Raw genomic sequence first — 14,054 nt, forward strand, 5'->3', positions numbered from 1 at the left:
TGAGACGTATTTTTTTTAAAGATGGAGTCTCATCTACATGCTTAAAAACCAGGTGTAAAGCCATGCTTACGGTAAATAAGTTTGGGTAGTGGGATGTGTGTATATATCCTCTCACATACGCATCTCCTGCATGAAGACTTGCTGCTCTATTTTAGCAGCAAGGTTGTCTTGTCCAAGTTCTGCTTGAAAGAACAGGCTGCACTAAGCTCCAGACTGTTCAGTAGATCAAGAACTGATTTGCATGTCTCCTCGTGTTCGCTGAATGCATATTTGGAATCGATCTGGTTTTGTAAAGCGTATATATACGTAGCTGGGAATAAAACATTCAACACTTCTGCACAAGTTCCACCACTGAGGAGCACCATACCAAGACAGGGAACTCACTGTAGTAGTCTGAGTGACCTGAAACATGGGCTGATACTGAGAGTCCCACAGTTACAGCTCTTGGCGTGGGACTCACGAGATGGTTCAGGCCCTGAGGGTTTCTTGGTTGCCCTTCCGTAAGTCACTTCTTATGCTTCACTTTCTAACCTCAAATTGCAGCTAACATTTCCTTATCGTGCAGAAGAAATAACGGCATTAAGGATTGATGTCTATGGATGTGATTTGGTGGTGATTTGTAGGTATCTAGACAGTAATAGCAGTAGTGCTGTGGGTATCCTTGGCAGGTCGAGCTACCCTTGAATTCCCAGATCCTGTATTCTGAAACTCAACATAATCTTTTTTTTTCACATGTGTCAGGTACAAATCTAAACCAAGGATGATTGCTTTCAGATGAGAAATGGCCCATTTGTCAATATCAGTGTGAAAAAAAAAGCCTTATTAAATTTGAGTTGTTCACTTTAAGGCTTTTTTTTTTTTTTTTTTTTTTTTTTTTGTTAGAAATACATTTGTTGTTTTGAATGAATGTATTTCAAAATTAGTCCTTAACTGGCTAGAATAAGAGAATAATGCAGAAAAGTGTCCTCAGTTTAAATCAACTATTACTAAGAGCTCTTTCCATGACAATAAAAAATACATTAAGGGTTGCTGCTTCTGACCTATTCTAAGCATAAGTGAAAGCCAATGGCACTGCCATCTGAGGTTCGTGCTGGTACTGTCTAAATCATGCTAAAGGATATTTTTGGCTCTTTGAAATTGGTCTGAAGAACTTCAAATATGGCTTCTAATCATATTTCATGGTTCAAATTTGATTAGGAGCTTAAGAGGCAGCTAATAGCTGGTCAAATTACTTTGACACTGGAGAAGGTCCTTTTAAAAGGAACTGAAAAACCTTGTATGGTGACAGATTTAAGAAAATGTATTAGCCACCCTTTTTTGGTGAATGCTTCACTATTTTGTTTTCAGGACTCATTACTCAATCGTCTGCATGTTTTAGGACCTGTAAGCATTTGGTTTTCTTTCTGGGGTTTTGAAGATAGCGCTAAAGAATTCCCCAAAGAGACTTATATTTTAATTGATTGCCATGGGCTAGGATAGTCACAGGCTACCAGAGCTTGGATAAGGGCTTTAATTCATAGTTTTCTGCTGATCAGTTTCCCAAATATAAGCTGACTTTAACTAATCTGTTTACCCATTTGTGCTCAAGTGGGGAGGGAGGGAGGATCGCAGTTGGAAAAAAAAAAAAACAAAACAAAACAACAGTTGAGATGTGTGTGCAGAGGGACCTGTGTGCTGGAAAAATGTGCAAGAATTGCTGCTCTTGACATCTTAGCACCTTAGCAGCCGTGTCCAGCTCAGGGAGCTGAGGAGCTGCTGGCAGGCTTCAGGGTGAGAGGTACGTGAGCACCAGGATGCTTGTTACACAGGGGAGGACGTTTACCCTACAAACAAGGCATTATTTATTTTTGCCTTTTTAAAATTTCAGTTATTAGCTGCAATTAGAAGTCAACATTAATAATGCGATTATCATTTGAAATTTGGATTTAAGAGGATTTTCCTGCTTAGATGGAACAAATGCAGACATTGGCTTTACTTAGAGGTCTCTGGATACAATATATGTATAAAGATCTCCAGCCCAGCGGTCTCTTGTAAGATCTGGGCCTTCACAGTCCATACATTGGACTCCAAACTTTTACAATATCCCACAAATTTCCAGTAATTTGACTGCACCCTTCTCAGAGCCATCACTTGCAAAGACGTTTCATAGGAGATACAAGTGCTGGATAAAATTTGTAACGTAGACGTTCTCTACCTTTCTAATGGACAAATAATAAATAGGTTGAGGCAAAACAACAAAAATCTGCATGCTAATCTCCATCTCAGTGTTTCCCTCTGTTCCTGGGTATTTGTCAGATGCTTGCAGAACTGTTCTTCAGGGCTGGGTTTCTTCAGGTCTCTTCCAAATGAGGGCTCTTTGATTTTTTTGGAGTGAACCTCCTGGTTAGTCCCACCGCCAGGGAGCTGTGTACGTCTCCTGAGCTTTCTTCTTTTTCCATGTTTGTTTTTCTTTTGAGACCTTCTGTGTTTTTTGTTCATTTTTGTTTTTACGTGCCAGCATTACAGCGCCTGTGTGGGAATGCCTCTCTGTCAGCTGCTCCTGGGTAACCTGTGAGAACAGAGCTCCTTCATCTGGGGCTCTCTCCTTCTCCTGGCAGAGAAAAGCCAGTAAAATGCAAACTTGCAGCATTGTGCCGGAGCCTCTGAAAACGGGATGAGCAATATTCGGCTGGGTGCTTGTCATCCAGCTGCTGTACTGGAGGCTGGAGGACAGGAGGTAGAGAACAGTGAGTACAACAGGAGCCAGAGTACCAGCACTGGACCTTGGCAGGTCGTGTTACTGCTTTGGAAATCCCCGTAGCTGAGTTGAGCAGAGTGCTCCAGCCTGGGAAAAAAAGCCTCTTCATTACAGGGCTGGGCCAGTTCCCAGCTCTCTTTGTTAGTGCTCCGGAAAGAGAAGTAAGAGTAACACGATTTGATCCCAAGGGGAGAACTGGCATTGCATAGCAGGCACAGGTGGACATGGACAGACTCACAGCCGGCATGGCTGGTGAGGAATCTGAGTCCTTGCAGGTTCTCTGCGTTTAACAGGGGTCAAGTGAGTGTTTAATCAAAGTTCAACTAATTCTAGTAACAGGTAATAAACTAAATATAAAGCTGTGTACAGCTAGTAGCAAAAAAACACAAATCCAGCTGAAATCAATGTATGCGATTTTCCTGGATTGCAAATGAATAACCAAATTATTTAAATCACCCAGTGAGTAAACAAAAACACTACCCTTTTAATTCCTACGATGAGATTTAAGCAGATGGGCGTTTAATTAGAAGGCAGCATTGAATAATTTAGCCCGAGACAAAGAAATCTGTAAATTGGAGGTGGTAAAAAGGCTTTGATAGCGCAGCCAGTGAGATGTACCATTAAAGTGAACTGCAGTGTTTCTCCTTCAGCCTTTGGTTGTTGTGTGCTGGTTAAACTCCTCCTGTCTGCATCCCGACAGGCGATGCCTTAGACTTCTGGTTTTTGTACAAGACACCAGTCGAAACTGGTGCAGGTGGCTCCTTTTGGCTGGACTTTATCTTCTGCAAGGTCACGCTGTATGTCCTGGGCCCAGAGGCTTTCCCAAAGTTCCCCACTAAACAGCAGTTCCTAATTTTAAATCTTCACTGGTTTGCTTTTTAAGAATTTGGTGTTTTAGCCAAAACAGGCTCCCTCACTGATATTTCTCCCTGAAGGGGTGGTGCGAGGTCTGCAGTCTGGCGCTTGTGCTGTTTGTCCTCAGTCTGAAATGCGATGACCATTACCGGTGTCGTTATAGCCTCGGATTGCACAGCTCCTCAGTTTTGAACAAAATTGCTTTTGGGATCCTTTCAGAGCGCTTCTCTCTGTAAATTTTATTTTATTTATCTATATATTTGTGAACAGAAAAAAGTGATGGAGGATTGGCTGCTGTTCCCCAGAGTGGACGGCACCTTGGGGAGGTGTAGCAGATCTTTTAATAGGATTTTTCCCTTTAACAGGATTCCCTCTGCCCAGCCATTAGCAAAATGGTGCCACTCGTTCAAAATCTTTCATCTCCTATGTAAGCAGCAAAATAAATGCTTGGATTTTCTACTTCACTTTTTTCCCCAAAATTTTCAGGGCAAGTTGCAGGAAGTTTGTGAATCATTCTTCTCGATTCCTTAAAATGCCTCCTTTGATGTCCACATTTCAAAGCTGTGCGTTAATACACAAGTGAAACCCCAAGTCTGCAGCTCTCCTCCAACCCTGCCATCCTCAGTAGTATCTGCGGTCACCGACGACTCTGAAACATATCCTGTACCTTTAAAACAGGGGAAAAAATAATTTCATACTCAGTACTAACGCATGCTGAGAGCAAGATGTGGGATGAAAGGATTATGGAGGCAGAAGGAGGCGTTCAGTTCAGTCTGGGAGAGCATCGCCAGCTTTCTGGATGCAGAAGAGGTATTGCAGACCATTTCCAGTCCAGCGCTAGTAGGAGAAATATAAATGAGGTTTCCTTTGATGCAACAGCATTTTTTTCCCCTATACAGTTCTTTCATTAAAAATCAGTAGTTCCCACGCCTGGCTAGGAAATGTACCACTGCATTTTCATATTTTTTCCACTAAAGAAATAAATACTTTAAACATCAGCGTAACACGCTGCAAATAAATATTGAGAGACATCATAGGTGGCATGAAAGGGGAAAATGATTTTCAAAGCCTTGCCTTTGAGGGACCTTACTCTGCTTTAAAAGAGGTGGGGGTGAGAGGTGGGAGAAAGATGCTTGGGCTGTGTTGCTTTTCCCTTAGATACGTTGACATCAAAAGTCAGCATTGGATGCGTTATCTTCCCTGTGTGCAAACCCAGTTTTGCAGCTAGTTGAGAAAAAAAGACAATGGAGCGCTGTCTGAAAGTGTGATTTGTAAAGATGATTACTTTAGATAGTGGTTTTGGGTATTTAGTGTGGGATTTATATCGCCAAATTCAAACCTAAATGTAGGTGTTAAGTCTGAGCTAATCATGTAAATCCTGTAGGCTCTTTCAACAGGCAGGAGATGGAGAGTGACTCATCCCCTCTTACCACGTTTTTAGCTTTCTCTGCTGTTTGCCGAGGGAGATACTCTGGGTAAAGCAGATGCCTCTCTTTTCGAGGGTCAAAGCCCCAGTGCTGGACTTCAGACTCCAGTTTGAGCCCGAATGCATGGATCTTGATCCTGCAGAGCCTCCCCAGAATTAGTCATTTGCTATCACTCTGATCTTATCTTTAAACCTGGGCATTTCTCTGAAGTGTTGTCAATAAAAACACAAAGAGCAATAAATAAAGCACAATGGGTAGGAGAGAAGTGTCAGTGAAATGGTAGAGAGATTGAAATCATCCCTCTGTCTTTAAACATAATTTTGCCAAATTATAACCTCTAATCTATAGCATTCCTGAGAATTTAGAAGAGACCCTAAAGGTCATCTGTTGTGTGCCACAGCTTTCACGCACACGGTTACTTGACCTTCACGTGTATTAGTGATGAAATCCAGAACAGCTACGAGCAAAATGCTGGGTTTTATGAGTTAGTGGGCTGATTGTGTGCTCCTCCGAGTTACTCTTCTTTTTCAACATAATTTCAATTATGTTTGCTTTAGAAAGTTACAGAGCTTGGGGTTTTTGTGAAGAGTTTTCTTTTCATCTCTTCAAGGCTGGAAAACAATGTTGAAATATTCATTGCTCACAGGCAGTTTCATTTCACCAGATGCTGCTCTGAGGATGCTTTCTGAATCTTTTGCTTTTGGAGGAATTGAAAATACTGAGATTTTTTACCTGTGTGTCCAAAGCAGCTGTCAAGTCTCACATAATTGTAACAGATCTGCTTTGCCAGCAAGGTTACAAGTGTCACAGAGACAGCGTTTAATACATTTTTGCTTTAATTAGACTTTGTTTTGCCTCTGTGAACACATTTGTTCATGTTTTCTTCAACGTCCTAAAATCACCCAAGCATTGTAAGTTCTATAATGAATCGGTATTTCTAGTGGTGCAACAAAATATTAGCTTCCTGTGGGCCAGCATGCAAAGCAGGTATTTGATTTCTGAGGTTTGTTTCCTTTTTAATTTGCATGGTATCTCTTCTTGCCTCAGAAGATCTTTCTCTCTCTTTTACAGGCTTACAGATTTTCTCAGCTTCCTGAGATGGTAATGGGATCTCCTCCTCCTCCTGTCCCTCCCAGAACCGGTCCTGTGGCTGTTGCCTCTCTCAGGAGGTATTTACCTTTCGGTTTATTTCAGGTGTAAACTCTAAATCCCACTGTTTTCAAAGGAACTGAGCCAAACCCTGAAGTGGCACTTAGGAGCCGTCTAGTTAATAAACACCCATGAAATGAGAAACATACTATTTTTATTTTCTTTTTAACGTCAAGAGGAAAGAAATAACAATGAATTTTCTCTTCCGCTAGCTAATCAGTTTCAGCATAATTAGGACAGCTCGGCTCTGATTTCTTTTAAAACACTCATTGCCTCAACTCACACAATGCGTAATGGCATATCATATAGCCAATGTAGGGTAGATAATTCACACCCTCACTTTCCCTGCTTTTCTCTATTCTAAGGACTTGCAACATGATACAGATGAGTTATCAGAACCCTGGGTCCAGAGATTTGTGCCTGGCTTTCAGGTATCTCACACCTGTGTTTCCAAAGCGAAATATTTGTGAAAACCTGATTGCCTTAGCTCAAAGTATACATTTTGGCATATCCTCACGGTCAGGCACTCGATAAAATGCATTTCAAGGAATTTTCGCACTTCTGTGGTGGATGAGCTCATTTAGCCTTCAATGTTGTGCTGTTGTGCACTGCCTGATGCCAACTGCAATCTGAAGGCACCACAGGCCCGCTGAGAATTGCTGTGGAGCACTGAGACCAAAGGAAACTTTTTCTTTCTGAATATCTGCTAATGATATTCTAATTGCATCCCAATATTCAGGATATGGATACAGTTTTCTGACACGCTCTCGTTTATCCATTCCATTTTAGCTCTAAAGCAACGGGGACACATCTTTTCAGTGGCTGTTAGTACTTCTCACATGCAGTTTGCACTACTTAGCATAGCAGTCACCTGCCGTATGATACCTTGTCATATGCACTGTAGTAATATGCTGCTGTCTATGGTTGTCTATTGTGTTAATTAGCTACAGTAAAGCTTTTTGTTTGTTTGTTTGTGTTGCATGTCACAGGCATTTGCTTGATGCAGTAAGCAAAGGCTCTATGCAACTGTAATTACACACTTCACCTAAGTAGCACCAGGTTAAAGAAATGCTCAGACATTTTCCAAACTTCTGTCATGCCAGAACATAATCAGATAACTTATCCGTAGCAGGCTTGTCATGCTGTATCTGATAGGCATGTATGTATGGCTACAAGTCTAATCTATTAATCAGGATATCAAAAGTTTTTTTCTTTTTTTCTCTCTTTTAATGCACAGGTCTACATCAGATATTGGCAGCAAAGTGAGAATACCTGAGTCCAGTGGGGTGGATCCGGCCCAGCATCACGATCAGGCATCTTTTGCACCTGGTTCAAGAGCTCCGATGTCTGTTGGCCCACTTGATCAATCGGCTTTTCACTCAGGTGAAAAAATAGGCCCGCAGACCCAACTTGCATCTTTGAGAACCACACAACTTGTTTTGCATCCAAATGAGTATATGGGATATAGCAAATAGAGATGATTATTTGGAGAAAGAAGGTATTAGGTGTTTTATAGGGTACAACTGAAGGGGATATACAAAAGATTATCCCTTTGTAAATGCAGAAGCAGCTGCATTATAAACACTACCCGTCTTGCAGAAGCACCAGGAAATGGTGCTTCTGAAGGTAAGACCCTGCAGCAATGTACCAGGTAGTCTTTGTTCCACTATGGCATTCTGCTGGCTCACTGATCAATTAAAGGTCCAGTAAAAAAGTTCATTTGTACCACAAAATCCAGTGGAAATTTAAGGGGGGATTTTCTAGCTGGTATAGAGGGCATTGGTTGGCAAGAGCAGAACTTGCAGCATTTGATGGGGCTCAGCAGCAAGAGGCAGCTCTAAACCTTTACAGCTTTGCATGAAGAAAAGCTGTTACCAGCAAATGTGGTGATCTAGGTTAAAATAAGGTGTGAACAGTAAGAAATGCAGCTGTTTTTCTATTTAACATTGAGCTCCCTTCATCAAACTAAAAGATACTCTTGGCTGATATTGCTTGAAATCACTGGATTCTTTCCATTCTTTTGATCCTCAGTAGCAGTTTGCATCAGCTGCCTTTTCTCTTCCTCTTGAGATCAACTATAACACAGTGGTTGTATCCACATTAGCAGAGGAGCAGACCAACAGGAGCAGCTCTGTAAAGCAGATCAGCTTATAAATGAGGGCCTGGCATCCATGCTGTATGCATTGCTGAATTTCTGCCTTTTCCATACACACACTTGGCATAGCTCTCAAGTGACCCATGGACTGAATGCTCATTAGAGCATTTGTTCCAGTTTGTTTTCATCTGAAAGAGGTCCAGTTTGTGTACTTTGAGAATGCTTCAGAGCTAACCAAAGCACCGAGACTGGGAACAGTTGGGAGATCACCTTCAAAAGCTGTAAGTAGTAGAGTTGTGTAGAAGAAGGCTTGATGGCATTGAGCACAGCTTGGTTTGTAAGGAAGGGGAGGAAAAGCAAATGGACGTAAAGAAAAACGTGTGTGACTGATGTTTTTCAGCCTGACTGGGGGATGTCTTTTATGACTCCTTATTTCCTTCTGAGAAACTTAACCCCTCACTGTGGTGACGGGAGTGGACTAGTGAGGAGGGGTAAAATCGAAGAGTTGTGTCCCCATCCATGCAAAGCAGAAGGCAGCAGTGCTTTTGCCTGGTCAAAGGTTATACCTTAGCTAGTCTGCCCTCCTTTTTTTGGAGAAGATAGCTCGTGCTCACTTGCAGAACTTGTATTGGGTCAAGGTATCTCCGTTTTAGAAGTCTCGTGTTCCTGATATGAATTTGGTAAGAATTTTGGTTTTGAATTAATTGATTTAATCAGAAGATTAATCTGATACTTTGTTTCGATGGTCTCTGCATAACACTTGGCTGGGAAAATACTGGAAATAGCTTCTCATTGGCAAAATGTGTTTTCTTGATGAGCTATAGAAAAAGACTTGAAAGATTAAAAAAATTGTACATTGTCATTTCGGTTTGGTAATTGGCAGGTTTGTTAGCCATTGCTCAGTTAATCTGCAAGAAGAATTTCTTTCTTATCTTAGTTAGAAGTAATAGAAAGTTGTCTGCATTGTATTCAGCAATTTTCTACTGAGAATAATACTGTGGATATGCAAATCTGTTGTCAATTAATTAAATACAGTAGATCTGAAGGATCCATTCTACTCTGGCTTTTCTCACTGTACCTTCTGCAGTGTTAGTCTAAAAAGAGCAGCTGCTCTCCCTTTCATTTTGAAGCAACTCAAACTATAAAACGTGCCACACGGCCAAGAACTCCTCCGTCAGGACTGCAGTAACACGTTCTGTGTGATACACCTTTTTATAACTTCCAGTGACGTGGAGGTTTTCTTGCTGTACGTAACAAGTAAGTATGCTATGCTGCCACGGAAGAGTGACTGGATTTCATCAGAGACAAAAAGACCCCTGTGTGCGTTGTGCAATGTGCCAGAATTGTTCTGGGGGGTAGTTGGAGGAAACATTCATATGTGATAGGTCCTGTAAATGGCTGGGATGCAGGGGAAGATGGAGAGAGTTGTAAGAAACCTGCGACTATAGCAAGCAAGGATTCCTAATGTTCTGATTGGAAAATAAGTTTTTATTGCTTCAGCAGATGAAAAAACACTGCTGCAGGTGTCGATTTGGCGTGAAATGACCTGATTTGCTCTCGTGTAGCCCATCGACATTAACTCTAAGACAATGATTTTGCAGTAAGAATTGGGATAAGGTATTATCTCAGCTACTTGAGCGTTCGCTTTGAATAGCAGTTCATTTTGCTCTGGTTAAATTAAAAGAGCTTCTTGGTGTAGAAGCTTTGTGTCATCTATAGGAGCAGCACTTTCTTTTCTGTACGTGCCTGAAGAATACTTCCAGCCTTGCTAAGTCATTGAAAACAGCAATCCTTGTGCTGTCTATGACCAGGTAGGAACAAAGATTGCCCACCCCTCTTTTCTTAGCCCACCTCCTTCTAAACCGAGGGAGCAGTGGAGTAGTTGGGATAGAGGTCTTGTGGGATACCCTGTGGCTACCTGCTGTTCAGGCGTACATCGTAGATCCCACTGGTCCAGAACAAATCCACTGTGACTACTTCTCTGAGGCAAAGTGACTCCAGCAGCATCCTGACACGGTGCTTTTCACCTACAACCTGATGTCAAAATGAAAGGTAGGACTTAGTCCCAAACAGTGGAAAGCACTGGGGAAGTGTAAAGTGCAAGATAAATATTTTTAGTCCATTATTTTTAGATGCCATTTCACTTTTCTTTCTTTCTTTTTTTTTTTTTTTTAAGTCATTTTTGAAACAGATGCCATGTGGTTCTGCCCTGTGCTACAAAATATTTTTTTCTCCTCTTTACAAGCCCTGCTTGCATTCATAGCTGTTTGACTCTGGGCTGCATTGGGAGGTCACTGAGAACCTGGAGATCTCTGGTTTTGTGGGGACATATTATAATTGAGTGTTCAAAACATCCCGTCCACATGCTTTGTTTGCTCCATGATAAAGCTGGTGGAGAACTCTCTCCTCCAAGGATTTAGGAACGAGGTTTTTAGGGCTTTAGCATAGCAGTGGTACAGATGCTGGTGTTTGTCTCCCTGTGGAAGTAGACACTAGAGGAAGGAAGTCTTACTGGACAAGCAAATCGTACTTTAAACTTTGTAAATACTGTGGCTAGGCTGAGTAATTGCAGAAAGAACCACACTGGCCTGTGTGTCTCCATGAGGACTAAACCGTACCTGAAGGAGCAGGTAGAACCATATCCAGAGACTTGGCTGAACCTTGTGTTAGGAAAGCTGTTTTCTCCCACTTAGCCTTGAGTATGAGAATAGAATTCTAACAAAAGGCTTCCTGGACATCCCCGCACATGTATCTTGATCAAGACAAGGTAAAAACAGATCTCGTGTCACCAGGTTTCCTTGGAAATACTTAGTTAAGTTGTAGCTGCATAATTCATGGCAGCCACAGGCTGTAGCTGGGTAATGAATTGAGCAGGCAGAGCCTTGGTATTTTTCATGGAAGTATTGAAGTTTTATGATGGGGTTGTTGAGATTACAGCCTTGTAAATGTATCATTCACTCGGTTTCGTAGGTTTTATGTCTAGAGACATTAAGATAGTTTTACTGTGTAAACTGAATGCTCTGTAGCCTGCCGTTGAAAAGAAAGGTGTAGTACTTTGAAACCCATGGCAACAACAGCTTCAAAATTGAAAACAAGGAAACAAATGTAAGAGGAAAAAAACAACTTTTTTTTCAAAGTTTTGATGGGGATCAGCCATTTCAAGGATTAAGTCCTAAGGAGTGAGTCCTCGTATCTTTATCTAAGGGCTGTGCATGATTACATAGACAACTACAAATCTCATCTTCTCCAGTTTTTCCCAGCATTATGGAGATATTCTAGTCAGATATTGAGAGCCTTACGTCCAACCAAAGGTCAACGGAGATGTCATTCTCACCAAAGGAAAAAAAAAAAAAAAGAAAAAAAAAAGGACACAATTACTTCATAAGTAATATCTCCTAATTTATAACTGAAAATACTGCCTATTAATTTTTATCTAATCTCTCTTTTTCTCTCTTTCTCTCTCTCTCTCTTTCTCTCTCTTTTAATAGGAAATACAGTACCAGCAGTGTTTGCCATACCAGCAGCAAACCGACCTGGCTTCACAGGCTATTTTATCCCAACGCCACCCACCGCATACAGGAATCAAGCCTGGCTGCCCTATGCTGGAGAGAATGAACTACCGGGACAGTGGGCAGACTCAGTAAGTACCCTTCTTTCTCTAACTACAACACATTTTGTGTGATTTGCACAAGAGAGGATTTAAGTGATATTTAGCGATCAGCAAAAGATCTGAGAAGGGTAATTCTTCCTGAATGGGAACAATCTCTAGCAATGAAAATCTGTGAGAGAGAGTGGGAATATTTAGTCATCCATCCCACAAACTGTAAGCATTGTTCACTAGGCTAGAGGCTGGCACCCGCTCAAAATTGGTGTGTCAGATACTCAAGACAGAGCTTCAAGATTTGGATAGGGAGCAGGTGATGCTGCCTCTCAAAGTGGCTTCCTGCTGTTTGGGAGCTGGGGAGCACCTTTACATCTTGGAGGCTTCTCTCGAGATAGCCCAGCTCCTAGCTCCCAGGCCTGCCGCAACCCTGCTGCACAGCATTTTAAGTCCTCCTGAAGGGCCTGACAGATCTTAAACTAAATAATTAATTGCACAATTCTACTCTGAGACAGATCTAATTTTTAGTCTGAAGTGTACCTACATTTCAAAGAAATAAAACTGAGATCCTAAAATGAATTGTGGTAGTTTGTCATGTTTGAAACAATTTCTAACATTTAGGGCTTTTTTTCGACACTTACCTTTAATGCTATTAAAGAAATAAAAGCAAAAGATTGATTTTGCTGCCTGAGCTCACATCTGGTGTTTATGCAGAACCAATTCAACCCAGTGAACTGAGAGATGGATTCTATTTCTTTGTGTAGATCATCAACAGAATATTTTACTGAACTGCTCTCTAATAGTTGCCTCTGAGCAACTAAGCAAGAGAGAGTAAGGGCATATAAATGTTCTGGGGACAGCTATTTGTTGCCAAATCTTTATTACTGCTTTTGATGTCTGAGAGGAAAAGAATTCACTTTGTCTCTCAGCTACAAGTCTGAATTTGCAGGCTGAACTGTCAAGAAAGAAGGAATACGTTCATGTGTAAGCTGAGCACATCTGCTGATGTGCCCCTGACACCTGGAGGCTTGTGAAGTCGTACAGATTCCCTTCCAGATCAGCACTGCCATTTAAAACAAATAAAACCTTCCATGGAAACCATGAAAAAATGTTATTTTTCTAATTTTTATTTGTAACCCTACGTACACTTTAAATTCAGGAGGACCATTGTGTCTGAGCAATCATTTAGAGCTTTTTCTTCAGAAAGAAAACAGAGCCAGGAACAGTATTTTAATTGACTTTTGTTCTTTTCCCTTTTGCATCCCTACTTCTTGGCTGCATTAAATAAGAGTCAGGTATCACTTGTCAAAAGTGAAGACTAAAAACAAACCAGAAAAAAATGGAAATCAATGTTCCAACCCCCAGTTCCTTCCTTTGGAAGGAGAAGAATGTAGCCCTCTTCTTTCCTTGTCTTAAGGGAAAGAGGTGAGAAAAGCAGTTCGTGCCAGGGAGCTGTTCCTTTCTGCTGTGTACAGAAAGGGACAGAGAGGGAAGTGAGAAGCTGGCTGGAAAATAACTGACAATATAGAATTCAAAGGAAATGAATATTTCTTTCAACTTCACATACGTGTTACAGAGCTTTAAACCAGATCATGTTACAGAGGCTTTTTCACCCTTCTGTGATTTAGCAGAAGAGAAAAAAATGTAGAAACAAAACATTTCTGTTTTTTAAGTAGGAATAGAGACTTAAAAATGAGATACTCGTCATGAGTTTCCACTAATGGGACTGTAAATAAGACACCAGGTAGGCATATGAAATAGGAGATTTGGCAACCAAGAGTTGTCTTGGAAGCTTAATTTACCTAAATTAACCTTTTCTCAATTATAAGTTAAGTATTGACACACTGAGCTTTGTGGGAGAAGAGAAGTGCATTTATTTTCCAAATTGCTAGACACTGCTCAGTGAAAGTAGGAACCTGGTGGCCTCTAGTGGTGTGTTCAAGTTGTATTACTAAAATGTTCGTCTGTTGAATAATCTATTGTCAACTAAACAGAGGCGACTGCATTTCATGATCAGTTTTGTATTGCACCTGTTTCCCATATGTGTGCCATCACATCATATTGAATACATATGACGTTCTGTGCATCTCTTGGTGGATATCCAAGATCCTGCAGAGCATGAGTAAGTCCTAGTAGTCAGATTTCATAGGTTTTTAGATGCCTGAATTGTTGAGATTTTCAAAAGCACCT

The 14,054-nt window shown here is 41.1% G+C and overlaps 1 protein-coding gene across 1 annotated transcript in view; it reads left to right on the forward strand.

Annotated features, from left to right (window-relative positions):
• Window positions 1-14,054, forward strand: part of KIAA1549L (KIAA1549 like) — a 100,624-nt gene that overhangs the window by 83,193 nt on the left and 3,377 nt on the right. The window contains exons 19-21 of the mRNA XM_032188561.1: window positions 6,091-6,188; window positions 7,406-7,551; window positions 11,752-11,903. Coding sequence (XP_032044452.1) covers window positions 6,091-6,188; window positions 7,406-7,551; window positions 11,752-11,903 — 396 coding nt within the window. The remainder of the gene's footprint in view (window positions 1-6,090; window positions 6,189-7,405; window positions 7,552-11,751; window positions 11,904-14,054) is intronic.

The sequence above is a fragment of the Aythya fuligula genome, chromosome 5 (assembly GCF_009819795.1).
Source record: "Aythya fuligula isolate bAytFul2 chromosome 5, bAytFul2.pri, whole genome shotgun sequence".
Classification (NCBI taxonomy): domain Eukaryota; kingdom Metazoa; phylum Chordata; class Aves; order Anseriformes; family Anatidae; genus Aythya; species Aythya fuligula.